The 21,119-nt window shown below is 41.3% G+C and overlaps 1 protein-coding gene across 1 annotated transcript in view; it reads left to right on the forward strand.

Annotated features, from left to right (window-relative positions):
- Positions 1-21,119, forward strand: part of LOC143928214 (uncharacterized) — a 694,330-nt gene that overhangs the window by 598,186 nt on the left and 75,025 nt on the right. The window contains exon 4 of the mRNA XM_077452960.1: positions 3,980-4,182. Coding sequence (XP_077309086.1) covers positions 3,980-4,182 — 203 coding nt within the window. The remainder of the gene's footprint in view (positions 1-3,979; positions 4,183-21,119) is intronic.

Below are 21,119 nucleotides of genomic sequence, written 5' to 3' on the forward strand. Positions count from 1 at the left end.
GGACTGGAGACAGCGGAGAATCTATTTTGGTAGTCTAAGCCCTTGTACACACGGCCGGACATTCTGACAACCAAATCCATGGGATTTTGTCCAAAACTGTTACATACACACAGTCGGACAAAGTTGTCAGAAAATCCGATCATACTTAACGTGATGACGTTATTTCGTTAGGACGGGACTACGTCAGGCAAGTAGCCAATAGCTTTGGTCTAGGAATTCGATCTGAGCATGCATGGCACTTTGATCGGAATTCTCTACACATAATCGGACAAAGTCCGATCGGATCATGTTGTCGGAAAATTTTATAGCCCAGTTGGAAAACTTGGTCCGTCGGATACTCTGACGGAAACAGTCTGATGGGGCCCACACACTGTCGGATTATCGGACAACACGGTCCTATCGGACATTGTCCATCGGAATGTCCGACCGTGTGTACAAAGGCTAATAGATTGTACAGTTTTTGCCAGGTTCAGTTTCCACTGTGTATCTTCGTCCCATGGATCCAAGCTCCATCCATTTCTTGTCCAGGTAGAAAAAGTGAAGGGATATTATTATTATTATTATTATTATTATACAGGATTTATATAGTGCCAACAGTTTGCACAGCGCTTTACAATGTAGGTAGACATTAAATCGACAGTACAATTCAAAACAAGAGTTAGAGGAGTCCTCCTTCAAACTCACAATCTAAGAGGGAGGGGCTGGTGAAACAAAAAAGGTAGGGACTGTGAGAGATGAACGGATGAGGGGTGTAGAAGATTTGGTTGTTGGCTGGAAGCAGGATAGGCCTCCCTGAAAAGACGAGTTTTCAGGGATGGCCTAAAAGTGCACAGAGTAGGAGATAACCTCACAGATTGGGGTAGTGAGTTCCAGAAGATGGGAGAGGCTCTGGAGAAGCCCTGGGGACTAGCATGAGAGGAGGAGACAAGGGAGCTAGAGAGCAGAAGGTCTTGGGAGGAGCAGAGAGGACAGTTTGGGTGATATTTAGTGGTAAGACTGTTGATGTAGCTGTGAGTGGCTTTGCATGTTATTGTTAGGCCGCGTACACACGGGCGGATTGTCTGCCCAACTTAGTCCGCTGAACCGTGTTTCAGCGGACAATCCGCTCGTGTGTGGGCTTCAGCGGACTTTTTCAGCGGACAGTCTGACGGACTAAGTCTTTCGGAATTTCCGTAATTTTGTCCGTCCAAACTTGGTTTCAGCGGACAGTCCGCTCGTGTGTAGGCAAGTTGGACGGACTAAGTATGGCGCATGCTCAGAAAGGATTTACACGGCCGAAGGTTGCATTGCAGTGTATTGGACGTCGTATTTCTAGTCCCGTCGTACGTGCTGTATACGTCATCACGCAAGCTTTCAGCGGACTGTCTGTTCATCGTGTGTGGTCAAGTCCGTTCATTCAAAAGTTGAACGGACTGTCTGTCGGATTGTCTGACGAACTTAGTTGGGCAGACAATCCGCCCGTGTGTACGCGGCCTTAGTGTTTTGAATTTTATTTGGTAGGCAATGGAGGATTGGCAGAGAGGTGTGGCAGACACTGAACGGTTGGTAAGGTAGAAGAGTCTGGCAGCAGCATTCATGATAGACTGAAGAGAGGATAGCTTGCAGGAGAGGTTGGCCAATAAGAGTTACGATAGTCAAGGCGAGAGATAACAAGGGAGTGTATAAGTTGCTTAGTGGTGTCAACGGTTAGAAAGGGGCGTATTTTGGAGATGTTTTCAGAGGTGAAGTCTGGACAATTTGGATAGTGATTGGATTTGGGACTGAAATTACAGGAGTCTAGGATTACACCTAGTACTTGGCATGAGGGGAGGGACTGATGATTGTATTATTGATCTTGATGGAGAAGTCAGGGGGAGGGGCACGGGCCGGAGGAAAAATTATGAGCTTGGTTTTAGAAAGATTGAGTTTGAGGAAGTGATGTGACATCCATGTTGATATGTCAGTTAGTAAGTTAGTAATGCAAGAGGAAAATCTTCCCGATTTGTCATACAGGGATAAAAAATCAACAGAAGTTTTATACCTTCCCTGCCCCATAAAATATATTCTAAACTGTGTGAACATACACTTTCATTATCCAATCATGTACACAAAAGGTAAACAGGAATTTGCTTTTCATATGGTTGGATAACTGAGCTGAATATTCACACAATGTGAAAATTCTCAAAGCGTTTGTAAACCAGCCTCAAGATATCAGAGCATTACTTTCGATCAGTTGGTCTTCTCCTGGATTTTTATTGTGAGAAGAACAGTAAGGCTGGGTTCACACTGCTGCGGCAGCGAGAACCGGATTTGATTCACACCGCACTGCAGTGCAAATCACATCCGATCTCTGTGCGATGCGAGTTCAGCCATACAGATAGTATGGCTGAATTCACATCGCACCCGCCGCAAACTCGCACTGGACCCTTTTTTTGGTCCGCAGCAGAATCGGATCGCATGGGTGTTCACACCATGTGATCCGATTCCTGTCCGAGTTTGCAGATCGCACTGCGATATGCAAACTGATCTGGGGGTGTCATTAAGGTTTCACTGACACTCCCAGCAGTCCGCATAGGGCAGTGTGAACTGCCGGTGGGAGGCATGCGATGCGGGAAAACGCTGCGGATTCGCGGCGTTCCCGCATCGCTCCAGTGTGAACCCAGCCTAAAGCACAACCATGGTGCATTAGGCTTAATTTTTATAAAAAAGGAAAAAAAATGAATTTTAGTCTTGGTATCTAACCAGATTCTTGCTTACATTGTCTGATGTGCACTCACAGGTGGGGATATTCTACAAGTTAACTTTACATTTAACTGTATTGTCAAGTATTTAGGTATAATCTAACGACTCTCTTAAGCCAATGTGAGTAGTAGGCTTTTAGGAGACAAAGATCTGTCATTTGATTTGTTCCTATAACTAATGGAGTGAAGCAGACTTCGGGTTGATAATAATTTGTTTTGCATATTAAATGCAGAGGACCAACAATTTTCAAACAATCCTTTTTTGTACTGTACAAACAGAAGTCAAATTGGGTCCTATTATATGTGCATGGCAAAATCTGTGCTTGATCAAAATTTCCTGACTAGAATAAGCTCAAGTGTTCTGATTTGTCTGTCTATGGCAAGCTCTTGTGTTTGAGCCAGTCAAAAGAAGCTGTGATATTTTACCAGATCGGAAGTAAGAGAGACTCTTCCAACAGTAACCCAGCAGAAATAGATTTTTTTTTTCCGTTTCTTTTTAAAGAGATATTAAAGTCTTGTTTTTTTTTTGTTTAAAAAAAACAAACCTGTTATATTTACTTGCTCTGTGTAATGATTTTGCACAGAGCAGCCCCAATCCTCCTCTTCTGAGGTCCCTCGCTGGTGCTCCTGGCCCCTCCCTCCTGCCGAGTGCCCCCACAGCAAGCAGCATACTAAGGGGGCACCCAAGCTGAGTGCATGTCCATTCAGACAGGGAACAGAGGCTTGGTCACGCCCCCTCTCTCTCCTCATTGGTTCTCTGGCTTTGATAGCAGTGGGAGCCAATGGCGCCCGCTGCTGTGTCTCAGCCAATGAGGAAGGAGAGTCCCGGATAGCCGAGGCTCTCGGACAACATCGCTGGATTGCGATGGAGCTCAGGTAAGTGTTAGGGTGGCTGAGGAGGGCTGCTACACAGAAGTTTTTTTTATCTTAATGCATAGAATGCATTAAGATAAAAAAACACCTGCCTTTAGAACCTTTAGAGTATTGAAAGCCTAGAACCCCCTATTCGATTTTTTTTTTTTTTTGCCCGTGTTGCAGATTTTTCCTCACTTTCTGTCTGGTGAACCTATTGTCAGTGGGACAGGAGGTAAGGATAAATCTCTATGAAGAAGATCCACATAGCAGTACAAATCCTTTTTCCACTCTGTCCAAAACTGTAAAAAAAAAAGGTTTGGGCTTGACGTACATATTAAAATTGTGCAGGTAAGAACGTTGCTTTTTTTTTTTTTTTGACTAATCAGTGCTTTTGTTTCTTTTAGTACCATCTACAAGAGGGAACAATATGGAGAACTTTGCTCTGTCAGTGGAGAAGTTTCCTCGCCTTCATTGTAACGTTGGCATCAACCATCACTATTCCTTTTTTTATATACTACTTGAACACACTAAGAGATCCACCTCCTAATCAGCTGTTTAAAGTTGTGGCGGTATGTTCTGGTGTTATTGCTGAAACCCTACTAATCAGGTAAGTATTGAATGAAAACTTTTATTTTAGCCAGTTTTAATTTTTTTTGTCTGTTTATTGTTCCCACACGTGGGATAGTTCAACTTGCTGATTACACCCACAAGAATAATCACACATGTTTTAAACAGTTGATATGAATAATCTCAAAACTGGTTGATATAACTTGGTTCACGGATTCTGGTGTAATAAGTGGGTGAAAATATGCTCTTAAACACTTGCAGAATTTACTGCTGTGTATGGTTTAGAAGTTGAGAGAAAAAATATTCCCCTCTGGGTGAATGATGTACATTGCAAAAATGTCAACAAACTTTGATGCAGATTCCTATCTTTTGTTGTTCTGAAGAAAAAAGCTGTCTGCCAATGAGCACAGTTAATGTGAATTAGAGTGACCTTTTCATTTTCAGGCTAGGTTTCCACTAGTGCAATTTTTCATGTGATTTGGGACTGAAAAGTCACATAACAAGTCATACCCCATGATTTCCAATGAGTATCATTCATATCTGTGCGACTTCAAGATGCAGTGACTTCAAAGTAGTCCCTGCACTACTTTGGTCCCACTTTGATGAGACTTGAGGTCCATAGACCTCAAGAATACACAGGCATTGCTTCAAATCGCTGCAAAAAAATTGTGGTAAAATCGTGCGACTTTGGGGATGCAATAGTGGAAACCTAGCCTCAATCAGCTGATGCAGCATTATAATGAGGACAATTGTAGCGTCTAAATCCCTTTGGATGTGATTAGCCTTTTGGGAGTATACATAGGCGTATGCAGACTATTGCATTAGGGTGTGCACCCCAAAGCTCAAACACAGTGCTCTGTATGTCCATTCACAAACTGAAGCATAGCAGTTTGAGAGAGTGAGTGTGGTTTACTGTGTTTATTTCGAATAGGAAGAGGTGGTAAATGACACATTTACTAGCCTCTTCTCCTGCTCTCTAAATACAGCAGCCGAAAGGAGAGGAGGGAAGCCAGCAGCACTGCGGGGCAGGGGGAAGCCCAGGCACTAGGAGGAATTTGCACCACATGCAATGATTAGCATGTGCCCAAGCACACCCCCTGTGCACGCCTATGAGACTATCCCACCGAAAATGAAATGCTTTCTGCAGATGATGCCTAAAATCTTGCTTGTATCTTTGTGCACACTTCTGGGAAAATCAGTGTGCACAAGCAGGCAGTTACATTTCTGGGGGGCATTTGGGGGCGTTCTATACACCAAAGGTCCATATCGGGTAGCATCTATTCCAGGTAGCTGAAATAGATGCATGCTTTTTCCAGTTTAGAGATTCATCAAGTAGCAAGTAGCAACTACAAACCTGGGGACTGCACCCTGAAAACATCCCATCTTGATAGTCCATACACCAAAACAATACAGTTAATGCATGATGTCTAGCATCTGTTATCTGGGTCAATGATAGTCCACTATAGTATTTTTTTTTTCATTTCTCTTTTTGGTCCCTTTTTAAAGCGCTTAAAAGTTTAGAATGATACTGTACCATGATTGCATGGCATCAAACTGTACATGCCCTTGCACGTTAAGCGTGTTTATGCCATTAAGCAGAGTAAATGTACTGTATTTTTCTCCTCATTGTTCATTGATTTCACGGAGGGAAAAAAGGCAAATGTTTCAGCACTTTTTTCTGTTTCTTTCATTATGAGGAAGAAATTAAACATCCCTCTAAGTTAGTACTTAAAATATCAAAGACATTGTTAAATGCCTTTGAGTCACCATACAAGTAATTCACTTGTGCAAAGCAGCTCCGTGGTAAATGAAACCGTACGAGGAAGGTTTCCAAAGCTGAATAAACACAAAATTAATTAGTCTGAAACTTCCTGATGGATCCATTTAATGAAAGCCTGTTATTGTGTCAAGCACTCAACACCATGAATTTGTTTTATTGTGTTCTGTGTTGCTTGCTTTATTGAACCAACATGAAGGTTACACATAACTGTTACGGCGGAAGACCTTCAAACTGTCTCAAGATATGACACGTCAACAAAGATGTTTACGAACAGATTTCACATATCATAAGTTGGTTGGGAAAATACGTTTTTTTGCAACATTTACGCAGCATGCCGCTGTCACACTGCAGCCAGGGATTCTGGGAAATGATGTGTTGACAAGCACACCACTAAAGTACCCTGAAGGAATTAACCTTAACCAAATGAGTAGTCTTTCAATTTTGTCATCCAAGTCAGAGCTATGAGTTTTCTATTTATGGGACATGTCCAGAAAGAGGAAGTTTCATTTAATTGGTATGATGCTTTGTTTAGCATGCGGTCGAGCAAATTACCATTGTCACATAAAGCTTTCTTTGTTTAAACCTAGCTGACACGCAAATCATTGGCTTTGGTAAACAAATGATAGTTCAATATTAATTTGCTGTTCTTTCAAATACTTCTGCTTAGGTTAGCTCTGTAGGATCTGTATTGCAGTTAAAAAATTCGACTTGTATTTTTTTTTGGGGGGGGGGGGGGGGAGGGGGGGTTATATATTTTAATATCTGAAAAGAATTTGTTGAGGCAAATCTTTTCTATTCCCGCATGTCTTTTAACTAATCAAACATTACAAGGAAAACATTTGTCACATTTGGAGATGAATTCAGTACTGTGTTAAAGGCAGATGGTTCACCATACAGCACCATAGTAGAATGATTAGGTTCTCAGTCACTGTAGCCAATGTTTTTATAATGTCATTAGTTATCAATTAGCATTTTAACACAAGCTGCACTTGTACTTGATTTAATATATCAATGTTTCCCAAACTTTGGACATTTGTGTACCATACCATTGCAGCCTATGCAGAGCCTGAGCACCCATCTGTATTAGAATTTACCACGTGTACGCTGCTGAGATTGCTTGGCTTTTGCCTGCTTATTTCTGCTCAGACTCATCCACATGCTCCTTACTGCCTGTTTTTGACTTACTGCTGTGTATATCATTGTTGTGTATATTATCAATTTCTTCTGAGAAAGTCAACATCTAATGTAGGCATTAAGGGCCGGTTCACACTGCAGGCGATGCGAGGCGACACCCACTCGCCTCGCCGCGACCTGCCGCGACCTCAGCGGCAACTTGCAGATGACTTCTGTATAGAAGTCAATGCAAGTCGCCCCCAGGTCGCCCAGAAGTAGTACAGGAACCTTTTTTCTGAGTCGGAGCGACTCGAGTCGCTCCTCTCAGAACGGTTCCATTGTACAGAACGGGGGCGACTTGCGAGAGCGCGGCGAGTCGTGTCGCCTCGCATCGCCCGCAGTGTGAACCGGCTCTAAGGAGTACCTAAGCATATAAACTCCTAGTCTGGGCCTTAAGATGCATCTCTAGCCAAATGTTTTTAATATTAGTTTTATAAAGTGAGGGCTGTGTAGAACCCTTGTTAGGTTTTCATTGCCATGTGTGTGCTAGTTGGAGAGATTAACCCCTTCTTTTGCCCTGTGGCCATTGCCACTAGAAGTAAAAGTCCAGGATTAACTAATAGTCCAGATCGCTCTTGCAGATTAAAATAAAGTCCTGATGAAGAGGGATTTGGGTGTGACCCATGAAACACATGGGCTGTCAACTCTTGATAGACCTTTTTAGTGTGACATATAAACATTAATATCAGAACTGATCTCTATGACTTGGTGCTTTCGTGTTTTTTTCCATACAATCTGGCACTGCCCAAAACCCCACTGGGCATCTGCTGTGCAATAGAGAGCTACTATACTATAGCAATTATTCAATTTAAAGTGGAAGTAAACACATCCATAAAACAGCAGGTGCCGGAAATGTAACACTCCCATTGGTTGTGCTCTCAACCAAAAGGCTGGTGTCATAACTGATCACATGTGCAGCATCGTGGCAGTTACAGATTAAACAGAGGCAAAGATGGAAGCTTCCTTGGCTGAAAACAATAGGGGGGTTTACTTACACTTTTAATTGGATGTTTTTTTTTCTTGTTCAAATATTTTACTATATCGTAACAAAGTGAAGGTACATTAAAAAAAATGGTACTGGATTTTGAGTTTACAGCATTAAGTAACAAATCCAATATGAGTAATAAGAGGTATAGTGTTGTGTCGGATGTAGAAATGTATAATAGGCATAGTCCTAAGTCAATTGGCATCCGTCCAAGTGCGGCAAGTCCACATGGAAGCAGTATCTCAAAATTTTTTATTTAATTGGATTTTTCACCAAGCTTAAAATCCAGCACTTCACCACCCCCTGGTGTGGATTTTAAGGGGAAAACCCACACAAAAAAAAAAAACAAGGAAAAAAAAAAGCATGGGGTTTCCCCTAAAATCCATACCAGACCTTGGTCAGAGCATGCAATCCGGCATTCCAGGAAAGGGGGTGGGGTGAGAATACCCTCCTCCAAACCTTATCTGGCCACATGCCTTCAACGTGGAGGGATACCTACCATACATAGTTACACAGTTAGTCAGGTTCAAAAAAGACTAATCCAAACAATCGAAAGTCTAGTTCAACCAACAGAAAAATAGACGTGTAGAAAACCCTCATATACACAATCCTATACCCACAGTTGATCCAGAGGGGGGAATAAAATCCCCAGGAAAACATCATCCAGTTTTCTCCAGTGGAGGAAGAAGAATCCTTCCTGATCCCTCAGGAGATGATCTGATATTCCTTGGTGTTACCTTTACATTTTAATATCCAATTATATTTTGTGCATTTAGGAATACATCCAGTTCTTTTTTTAAAGCAATCTACTGTGCTGGCCAGAACTTGTTCTTGAGGGACACGATTTCACATTTTTTTTTACCAGCTCTTATTGTGAAGCAACCTTTCCATATGCAGAGGTTAAATTTCGTCCAGACATCGAGTGCCTCCTTGCCCACTGTAATGACCTGAAAGTGAGTAACTATGCACCGCGTTTGCTATAAGGACAACCTATACATAGTGATCATATCCCCCTTACCTTTTCCCAAGAGAATATAAATTCAGTTCAGCTTTCCTCATAGCTGAGCTCTTCCATGGCTCTTATCAGTTTGGTTGTCCCAGGGAGGACCCTTCTTGGCAAAGCACTTTGTCCCCATGTTGATCACCCTGCCATCCCCACATGCCAGGGTGCTCAGTGAGCTTTCCACACTGATCTGTGCAGTGTGAGACTTCAAATCCCTGCCCACTGCTTTTTTGTTTTAGAGCTGAGAGATGCTGGGAAAATGCGTGTTTTAAAAGCTTGACCTGATGCTGCTGTCACGGACCTGGTTGGTGAGCCTGACATGAAGAGGAAGGCCTCTCGTACAGCTCTGGCACGGAGGCCACTAGTAGTGAGACAGTGGCTGCGGTAGCATGGCGATGTAGGAGTGCATGTAGAAGGAAGCAGGAACCAGGCGTGCACTTGCTGGACTGAAAAGCTGTAGCAGGCTAGATGAGCAGATGCAGGGTCAGACTACCCAGGTCAGTAACAGACTGGCAGATCAGGCATAGATGGCAGGCAGCAGGATAGTCAGGAAACAAGCCAGCAATGGGAGGTAAATCGGGCAAGAACAGGAGACAGAAGCAGAATCCAGAGGCAAGCCGAGGTCAGGGCAGGGAGCATACAAATGAAAGGCATAACCAAGCTGGGTCAGGATTACAGGTCAAACACAGAAATCAGGAACGAGCACATAGAAGCTGTAGACCAAACAGAAATTCGCTAATACTAAAGCCTGTTTAAATAGCCCATTTGGTGCCAGCATTAGTGACAGGATGTGCAAGTGTGCATGCCTATGCCCATGTCCATCTGCCAGCCTGTGCATATATATGCACCAGGAAACTTAATTTGTGCTATGGGCAAGCCTTTCCTGACAGGTAGTCACTTCACTGTATACGTATATGTAAGAGGTTTTCAATTGTGAAAAAGGAGGTCACCTTCCTGATTCTATCTGATAATGGTACTTGGATCGCAAGACTGACTGAACAGAGTTACAACTCTTTTGAAAGAAAAAACAGTCATAACACTAGCTTCAAGTTGACCTTAACAGAGTTTCAGTAGATGTCTAATGAGTAAAGTAGGAACCATCTGAAGCATTAAAAACACTTTTGATTTTCTTATAAATGGTTACTTTATATCACAAAGTTTAACTGTACAGTGCCCATTTCAAAGGAAAAATAAGAATTACACATCTAACCAACATTTATGGAACAATATTATCATGACCTAAAAAAAATGAATGGTGTTAAAAAAAAAAAATAATAATAATGTATCTTGGTCAATTTAGTTAAACATGTGCACAATTTGGCATGAGATGACTTTGATGTGTTCCAGTAATATTCCTCTTACATGCTAAAGCTGGACATCGATCTAATGCCAGTGGGAACTTTTACAATATATGTCATTTTCTTATAGTACACAGTTAAGAAAACTTCTATACAAAATAAGTTTTTGTTCTCAGCTTTTTACAGAAAACCTTGCCACCTGAACTAATCAGAAGCATAACTTCAGTACATGTATTGCATGAATAAGTCTGAAGTTCTTGCTTGCATTTGAATACCACTGTTGACACAAAGCAATAGAGACAAGTCTGTCCTATTAGTTCAAATGCTTCCTACATAAAATGTTCATCAGTTCAAAAGGTGGCAAACTGAGAAACCAAACAATGGAGCTTTTATTTAATGAGTTTTATATGCACTGAAGTCTTAATAACAAGTCACCACCCAGCTAAATCTTTAATGTTATATTTAAAGCAAGCCTATTTGCCATCTGCTCTTTGACAATATCTATCTTCGTGGCAATTTTTTCAGTTTATTTCCCCACAACGTAAAGTGACTTTCAACTTTCCTTTTTTATATATATAATAAAAATGTCATACATACCTGCTCTCTGCAGTGGTTTACACAGAGCAGCCCTGAACCTCCTCTTCTGGTGTCCCCTGGTGGTGCTCTCGGCTCCTCCTCTTCAACAAGCGGCTTGTTATGGAGGAACTCATGCAAGCTCGATCCTGAACCCTACTGCCTGCATCCATAAATGCGCACAGTGCATCTCGGCCCAACCCCCTGCTTCCTTGTCACATGATTTGATTGAGAGCAGCAGGAGCCAATGGCTCCCACTGCTGCCTCTGAGCAGACAGAGAAGAGTGTTCCGCTGCAGACTGGTACAGCGCTGGATTGAGATCAAGCTCAGGTAAGTATACGGGTGGCTGGTAACAGAAGTTTTCCGTATAGCAGATGATTGATCAGCGTTGATCTCCGTTGATCCCTGCTAAGCAGGTGGATGACACAGTCCCGCTCTATTCCTATGGGAAAATCCTATGGTTTCCATCTGATGCCATCCGATCAACCAGATGGATGGAAAATAGGACCACCATTTGTCTGGCTTTGGCGGATAGGATGGGATAGTGGCGGGTGTCAGCAGACATGTGCCTGCTGACATCCGCCGCTCCAGGAGACTGCAAGGTCCAATCGGGTCCGCCTGAAAAACTGACAGGAGGACCTCATCGGACAGCCTGTGTGAAAGGGCCATTAGCCTTTAGAACCACTTTAAAGAGGTAAATTTGCTTCTGTAAGCTCTAATGAGCAGGGCCCTCTGATTCCTTTTGTACCAAATTGTATTTTAACTGTAATATCTGCCTTCATTTTGTAAAGTGCTGAGCAAACTGTTGGGGCATATAAATCCTCTATAGCAATAATACAAAAAATGCTTTACTTTTTTTGTTATGTTTTAAACATATAGAATATCCTAATGACTTAACAAAGTAGCACCGCTAGTTTAATGACCTTTACATTTCTCCTAAAGTCTAAGTGAACGTACCTGCCGTGAACTGTCGCTGGAAATAGCCTGTACTGTATAATGTAAATTCACGCCCAGTACTACTTCTCAGCATGGTTCTGAGTAAATTTCAATTAAACCCACAACATTAATTGTTCCTCTCTCCATTCTGTGGTCGCCTTTTCATTGCCTTCCAGTTTGCAACAGGTTTCGACTTTGAAACAGAAAGTAATGACCATGTAAAATCCTCATCTGGAACAGGCAGCCCATGGAATATATGACATTTTTATCACCTTGTTCCAAGTTCCGCTTTCAATAAAAGCACAAATTGAAAATAAAGCCTGGGGTCTGCTTAATCATTAGTAAATTAAGAATCTGTTTTTAATATCCCCTAACTTGTAAATAATGTATCAATTGAGTAGCTTGAATGCAGGAAAGTCTGCTAAATGTGTAATGAAAGTAGTTTGCTATTATTGGAGGATGCATACCAAATGCAGCAAATTCAATAAGCCAGTTGTTGTTTGGGAAAATGGTGTTATAATTAGCAGGCACCTGCAGCTGTTTTCTAAGCTGAACAGGCCTGAAATGTGAACAAAGTGGATCTGGGTGTCACAATGTGATGAACAGGTTTAATTTTTTTTTCCTTTTACCTTTTTAAACATTTAACAGCGGAATATCTTGTCTGTTATGAAGGGAGCATTGTTTACCTTGCTCGCCAAAGCTAAATGTAGAATCCATTTTTTAAATGAGAGGCCTAGACTTTAGAAAAAGGCTTTTGAATGTTTTTCTCCCATTAGGAAAACTCTAGACTTGGAGCCTATTCACACCATGTGCTTTGGGCTGTGGTGGGCTGCGTTGCTCGATTCAGGCCTAAGGCCTCCCACCCCACAATAACTGTAATTAAAGTATATATAGTTGTCCTCCCCTCAATCACTATGATATACAATGGATATAAAGTCTACACACCCTGTTAAAATGTCAGGTTCAAGCTGAAATACTTTGGTTGCAATAGTTCCAGTTCACACCAATATGCTGCACTGGTGTGCCATGGGTAAAAGTTAAACATGGGTGAAAACTGAACATGCTGCATTTCAACACAGCACAATATACACAAGCAAAAATACTTTGTTTTGAATTCCTTAAAGCGGAGCTCCAACCATAAGGGGAAGTTCCACTTTAACCACTTCAGCCCCGTAAGGTTTCATCCCCTTCATACCCAGGCCATTTTTTGTGATATGGCACTGAGTTACTTTAACTGACAATTGCACGGCTGTGCGACGCTGTACCCAAATAAAATTGATGTCCCTTTTTTTTTTCCCCACAAATAGAGCATTCAATAAAAATAAAAATGTAATTTGTTCACCATTTTAGGTCAATATGTATTCTGCTACATATTTTAGGTAAAAAAAATCCCAATAAGTTTATACTGGGGATGGGCTGAACACCCTCCGGGATCAGTTCGCACCAGAACATGCGAACAGGCAAAAATATTTTAGCGAACATGCGAACCCTATTAAAGTCTGAGCCACAAACATAAAAAAAGTGTTCAAAAGTACCAATTTTAAAGGCTTATATGCAAGTTATTGTCATAAAAAAGTGTATGGGGACCCGGTAGTGCCCTAGGGGATATGTATCAATGCAAAAAAAAAGTTTTTAAAACTACTTTTTTTTTTCAGGAGCAATGATTTTAATGCTTAATAAAGCGTTTAACCCCCCAAAAAGTGGCGATTCTGGTCCCTTTAAATCCGATTACAGAGCACAGCGCTTGTGCTATGTAATCTGACCCTGAAACTGTAGAAAACTAAAATAAAAAAACGAAACCTACCACTTCCTGTATGCCCTCTCTAATCAGACCATGATAAGCAGCTCCGCCCTGATCACCAAGGTCAAAGTGTCTCCCTCTGTGATGGGCTGCCTGCTCTCTGCTCTCCTCGCTCCCTCCTCACCTCCTCCTTCCTCCTCGTCAGCACCTTCTCTGTCTGTCTCCGCAACGCCCCCCCCCCCCCCCCCGCCGCCATTATTATTTACTATTTTAATATAAAAATATGCATTTTGTTACTGCCATCCTCTCTATTAGAGGCTGGCATAGCACACTGTGTATGTTGTATTTAAAAACAAGGCCTGTAACTACTGAATATCAGCTGTCTTGAGACCGGTCACGTAACTCGCAGCCTCTTTCCAGCTCCGATGAGTGCCTTCTGCAGATGAGACAAGCTACCACGTGATCTCCCTCTGACATCAGAGGGAGATCATGGACCCTCCCACAGAAGACCTCTATCAGAGCTGGAAAGCAGCCACGAGTAATGAGGCCTGAAGACAGCTGATGTATAGTATTTAAAGCACTCGTTTTTAAATAAAACATACACAGTGTGCTATCCCAACCTCTAATAGAGAGGCTTGCAGTGATGAAATGTATATTTTATTATTAAAATAATAGCGTGGTGGGGCGGGGCCAGCCCGGAGACAGACAGAGAGGGCACTTACAAGGAGGAAGAAGGGGGGAGAGAGGAGAGCAGGCAGCCCATCACAGAGGGAGGCACTTTGACCATGCTGATCAGGGCGGAGCTGCCCTGGTTATTGTGGTCTGATTAGAGAGAGCATACAGGAAGTGGGGTTGGCAGAGACTTGTATAAATGCCTAACAAACACTTTAACCACTTCAGCTCCGGACAATTTTGCTGGTCAAAGACCAGACCACTTTTTGCGATTCGGCACTGCATCGCTTTAACTGACAATTGCCCGGTCATGCGACGTGGCTCCCAAACAAAATTTACGTCCTTTTTTTGCCACAAATAGAGCTTTTTGGTGGTATTTGATCACCCCTGCGGTATTTATTTTTTGCGCTATAAACAAAAATAAAGTGACAATTTTGAAAAAAATGCATTATTTTTTACTTTTTGTTATAATAAATATCCCCCAAAAATATCTAAAAAAACATTTTTTTCCCTCAGTTTAGGCCGATACATATTCTTCTACATATTTCTATTTAAAAATGAAGACCTCCGAGTGTAGTTTTTGCTCCACACTGCACCTGCATGTTATAAGTCATTCATAAAATGCAGGCTGCAGTGCAGAACTTGTACTTCAGTGTGTTCTCTGCAAAACATTTTGACATGCCATGTGGCCAAGCTCTCTTACTTGGTAGTTCAGTAAGGCCATACCACTGCCTTATAAATCTTGTGTTATATCCACTGTTTTTGAGGCTTCCTCAGTTACCAGTGCCCTCCAAACACCTAGTAGGCACAGAATTTGACAAGCACTGTGTATACACGGATTGGACTTTCTATTCCCCGGAGATCCCATTGGAATGATAGAGGGGTAATGGTATCTATTTTCCAGAATGACGAGCTGTGTAATCAATGTGGATGAGCTCATACAAGCTTTAGCCAAACACCTAACATAACAACCAAGACGGTAATTAAAAAAACATCAAAATCCATCACAGTAATAAACCAGTTCTCTTTTACTACATGACTGCTGAGAAGCATAGGCATAATGCCATTATAACAAATTAGAATTCAGCCTTGCCCAAACATGATATGAAAATAAGTTAAGTTGGAAAAGGGCAAGGCAACAGCTTTATTAGAAATTGTGGAAGTCATTCCCAGCAGAATAGTCATCATATAACCTGTGCCAGTAATTTATACTGTGAGTACACCTAAGCAACATGACTTGGTCTACATACCTGGCATTACCATATGTGGCAGACAGGAATTGGGCTACTCAAAACCCTCTTTAGGGCTTGTAAACAAACACTAACTGTTGGCAAGAGCAAACCCCCAATAAAGCCTTTTCTCCAGGTCAGGTTATCCTGGCCAAGAAGGAAGACCAACTCCTGCACATGTGAATTACATCATTATAATACTTAGTACTTACTAACGGTATTCAACACTGAGTATACTGAGCTGCACATGTGCAGCTGTCAAGTGTACAACAATTAACACATTTATATCAGGCAGGAGAAGTTATTTTAATGCAGAAGAGAGATGGCGGTCTCTTCTATCATAAAAAGTAATTTGCTTGATTTATTAAATTATCAGCTCACTGCTTATACTTCTCATCCCATTGCTTATCCACTACTCCATTTAACTACCTAAGCGAAGTACAGTAAAACCTTGGATTGTGAGCATAATTCGTTCCAGAAACATGCTTGTGATCCAAAGCACTTGTATATCAAAGCAAATTTCGCCATAAGAAATAATGGAAACTCAAATAATTCATTCCGCAACCATTTATTCATAGGTCCTTCAGTCTATAGTCCATATAAAAAGATTATAGCAATTTAATCAGGTTGTGTAAACATAAAATGTCCATCCACAAGGGGATTAGAAGTAAAATCCATCAGGAGCTACAGAGTGTAAAAAAGGAGAGGCACCTCTAAGTGTAGCAATATGGTTACATTTAATGAAGGTACAACATTTAGCAATTCACATGATTGATGATTAAAAGAGGCACATACAAGTGTCCACATAGAACAGCCATTCTCAGCCAGGGTTCCGTGGAACCCTAGTGTTCCTCCAGGGTTGGCTAGGGGTTCCTTGAGCTGTGGCTGATTTACCAGCTATTTGATAGTGCCTACGTAGTTTTGAGCCAATGCCACTTGGAGGAGCCAGTGGTATGACACCAATGATATTTATAGCTCTCTGTAAGAGGGCCATTCTTACCACCACTGTGTAAAAAAGGGCATTCTTCTCACTTACCACCAAAGTAAGGGGTCTTGGTCCCATTGACCCCCAATTAATGGGTTTTATCAGGGGCTCCCCAAGACCTGAAAATTACTTTAAGGGTTCCCCTGGGGTAAAATGGTTGAGAAAGGCTGACATAGACCATCTTCTGCACCACTGGCTTTCACCACTGTCAGTCTGCAATCGTGACCGGAAAAACTACCCTGCAGTAGAGCGATCTGAAAGCGTGGCTTGAAATGCTCGTGGAGCGCAGAGTGGAAGGAATGACGTTGATGGTGGTGAGTATAATAGTTTATGTGGACAGCTTTACCACAGATGCTTGCATACTTAAATGTGCCTCTTTTAATCATTAACCATGTGAGTTGCTAAATGTTCTACCTTCATTAACCATATTGCTACACTTAGAGGTGCCTCTCTTCTTTTATACTCAGTTGTGACATGACGCTACTTGTATATCAAGACATCGCTTGTATATCAAGTCAAAATGTATTTAAAAATGTTGCTTGTCTTGCAAAACGTATAGGGCAGTGTGTAAATTGTTCTTCTTGTCCCCGAGTGAGTGTTTAAATTGTCAAGGGTTAGGCCCCAGTACTTTCCTATTTGTAAGATCCAACAAGACTGTCTTGGAGCTTACACCGTGCTTGCTTTTTTCTTTGGCAGGCTAATGGAGGATTGGGGGGGGGGGGGGGGGTAGAAAGCAGTATAAGCAGCAATAGCAGCAGCTAATTAGTTAAGTAAACCTGGTGCATAAATATGTAATATGTAATTTTGAGGAGTGAACTGGGAAGTAAATGTCGACTATAATTAACCCTGTCTGTACTGTGCTGGAAGAGCTCAATATCTGATTCTAAACTAGTTTTGAGCCCTATCTGTCACTAAAGCCTGGTATACATTATGAGTTTTGTCCGTTCAACCCAGCAGGTTGAACGAAAAAAAAAAGAACCTGTCGGCTCCACGTGGAGCCGCTGTACTAATGTCGGGTTGTTAGTAAAGCGTCTTTCGACCAGATCTGATAATTTTTTTTCTCCCCTGTTGAGATGTTGTGTTCTGACAGGGAGATGACCCCCCCCCCCCCCCCACCAGAAGACTCTGATCGGTGCTCTCAGCCGTTTTCTAGCATGCTTGTCCGACAGAAGCTGGGCAAACACTATAACATGCCTATAGTGGGGGTTTCTTAAATTTGACTGCAAAAGTGGTACTACATTTTAGGCCTGCTTGGACATCTCTGGATAGTTTGTTGTTCAAGACAGCTTGTAAAGTTAAAATTGAAATGTACTGTACTGTGTTGATTTCAGCAAAGTGTAGTCTATTGTACCCAATAGAAGAGAATCTCTTTGTGGTTGACCAGAATAAAGCCTGGTACACAGGGGGCTGAACAAAAAAACCCCCCAAAAAAACAGATGACAGATCTACTCTGCAGTTCTATTGTGTTATGACAGGGGGTATACCCCCCCCCCCCCCCTTCCAGGACACACTGATCAGTGTTAGCTGCCAGTGCTGATCAAATGCTGTGACCAGCTTCAGGGAGCTGTACACATGGGCGGAAAGTTGGCCAGTTCCTGCCAAACAGGCCATTTTTGGCCGATGTTCGGCCCGTGTATATCCAGCATAAGTAATGGCAATGAGACAGGTAAAGGATTAACCTTTTTGAATGGAAAAAAAAAGTTCTAAAAAATAAATGGTTGAAACGCATGTATTTTAATCTGCTAAAAGTTAAGCGTTTTCTAGATGTGCCTTTAATCACAATGGCATTGTGTTTTAAGGCTGACATCTCTTCCTGCAGCACTGTGCCATCATGCAATCCAATCTACAGACTGGCCGCTGTTTCTAAATTCCATTAACTTGTTTATATTTGATGACCAAAGTGTTGGATGTTACTAATTGATTGATTATATAGCACGTTTGGTCTGATGTGGCTGGTATTTAGAGCTGTGCACATGCCCTCCTTAGAGCCGAGAAAAGGTTTCTCAATGCGCATGGGTTTTTTTTTTTTTTGTTTTTTTTTTGTTAACTCAAGTAATAGTAAAGTTCACCAGGCTCCATTAAAATCAAAGAGTTTACTTCTGGCGCTGCAAGTTGTTTATGGAAAATTACTTAGTCTTTGATCTGTTCTTCACACATATTACCTAACATGAGAATTCTCCCTCCAGCCATTCATATTTAGCTGAAAATTTGATATAAACATTTTATTAAGCTGATAGAAATGTCAGCTTTTTGTTCTGCTTAGGTTTGCATGGTGTTTAACTATTTCTTAAGCGTTGTATGAGCCCTATTGCATTCCTAGTTAAGAAAAAGGGATGTTTTACAAAGGATGTTCAACCACAAAGTGTATGCACACCATTTAGATGATTATAAATATTCATTAGAATATTTGAAGAATGTGAACAGCCCATTTATCTCTGAACACACATCGCCTTTCCAAGAATCTGGCATACATGCATACTGTACATTTCCCATCTTGCATCACAGATTCCTTACTAGCTATGAATGGTTACATCCAGTTATGCACAGTAGGTTTTAGTTTAGTATTTCAAGCAATGGAAGGTGAGAAAAAGTTTTGCAGCTGTGCAGTATGTACAGTACTTTATGCTGTAAAATTAACCTTTTCTCAGGCTGTTATATTTATTGAGCTCCCTATAAACAAAGCCCATTGGGGGAGATTTAGGGGTTGATTTACTAAGGCAAATAGGCCGTTCGCTTTAATGGGAATTTTCCTAAAGCTTACTAAATGTGTTGAAATGTCACTTTGCACAGAATTCTCGATCGCATGCAAGGATTAAAATAAAAATAAAAAAAAGTATATTTGCTTGCACATAATTGGATGATAGAAGTCAGCCTAGCTTTACTTCATTCACAAAGTCAAAATTCCCTTGCAAAGTGAAAAATTCACATTTAGCAAATCAACCCTTTAGAGTCAAATACTTTTATATGACTCTTCCTGTGCTTTGTTCTTTTTGTAAATTTAACTATTTGCTCATATTCTCTTATGTATGCATGGTTTACAATATCAGTTGTGTGGCTACTGTGAAGTTTCTACATAATATTAGCACCATCTGTAAGGGAAATCCAAATGTAAATCCCCCCCCCCCCCCCTGTATTGAATTGTATTGTAATTGTACTGCCCTAATGTTGTAAAGCACTGCATAAACTGTCGGCGCTATATAAATCCTGTATAATAATTTTCTCTAGTAATCATGAAAATTCAGTAACCAGACTTGGAAATCTAAGGAGCTAGTCCAAAAAGTTGGGAGCAAGTAACAATGCAGCTTTGATCGGACATGTGCATTTCTCAACACAAATGGCAGCTTTGTACATTCCCAGCCACTCAGCAATAGCTGTGTATGTACAATAGTTATTCCCAACACAATATATACACAATCTTCTACCCCACCTCACAGCTGTCATGTATTCATTTCTCTCCCACACCCATAACGGCAAACTATATGGGCTTCTCCCCCATCACCTTGACAGCTATGTATTCAGTTCTCCTCCCACCCCACAATAACTATAATTACAGTATATATAGTTGTCTTCCCCTCAGCCACTATAATATACAATGGATATAAAAAGTCTACACACCCCTGTTAAAATGTCAGGCTTCTGTGATGTAAAAAAATTAGACAAAGAGAAATAATTTCAGAACTTTTTCCATCTTTTAATGTGATCTGTAAACTGTACAACTCAACTGAAAATCAAACTGAAATCTTTTTTTTTGGGGGAGGGTAAAAATAAAATAACGTGGTTGTATAAGTGTCCACACCCTCTTCTAACTGGGGATGTAGCTGTGTTCGTAGTTAAGCAATCACATTCATACTCATGTAAAATAGTGCCTCTGATTAACCCCTAAAGTAAGTTCAGCTGTTCTAGTAGGTCTTTCCTGACATTTTCTTAGTCGCATCCTACAGCAAAAGCCATGGTCTGCAGAGAGCTTCCAAAGCATCGGAGAGATCTCATTGTTAAAAGGTATCATTCAGGAGAAGGGTACATAAGAATTTCCAAGGCATTCGACATAACATGGAACACAGTGAAGACAATCATGATCAAGTGGGGAAAATATGTCAACAGTGACATTGCCAGGAACTGGATGTCTCTCCAAAATTGATAAATAGACGAGATGAAAATTGGTCAGGGAGGCTGCCGGCAGCATTAAAGGAGCTGCAGGAATATCTGGCAAGTACTGGCTGTGTGGTACATCTGACCACAATCTCCTGTATTCTTCATATGTCTGGGCTATGGGGTAGAGTGGCAAGACGGAAGCTTTTTCTTACGTGGAAAAACCTCCAAGCTTGGCAAAATTTTGCAAAAACACATCTGAAGTCTCCCAAAAGCATGTTGAAAAATGTGTTGTGGTCTGATGAAACTATGGTTTTTGGCCATAATTCCAAAAGATATGTTTGGTGTAAAAACAACATTGCACATCATCAAAAGAACACCATACCCACAGTGAAGCATGGTGGTGGCAGCATCATGTTTTGGGGCTTTTTTTCTTCAGCTGGAACAGAGACCTTAGTCAAGGTAGTGGGAATTATAAATAGTTCCATATACCAGTCAATATTGGCACAAAA

This window comes from Lithobates pipiens, unplaced genomic scaffold (genome assembly GCF_037356315.1).
Source record: "Lithobates pipiens isolate NorthernLeopardFrog02 unplaced genomic scaffold, aLitPip1_a1.2 Scaffold_23, whole genome shotgun sequence".
Taxonomy (NCBI): domain Eukaryota; kingdom Metazoa; phylum Chordata; class Amphibia; order Anura; family Ranidae; genus Lithobates; species Lithobates pipiens.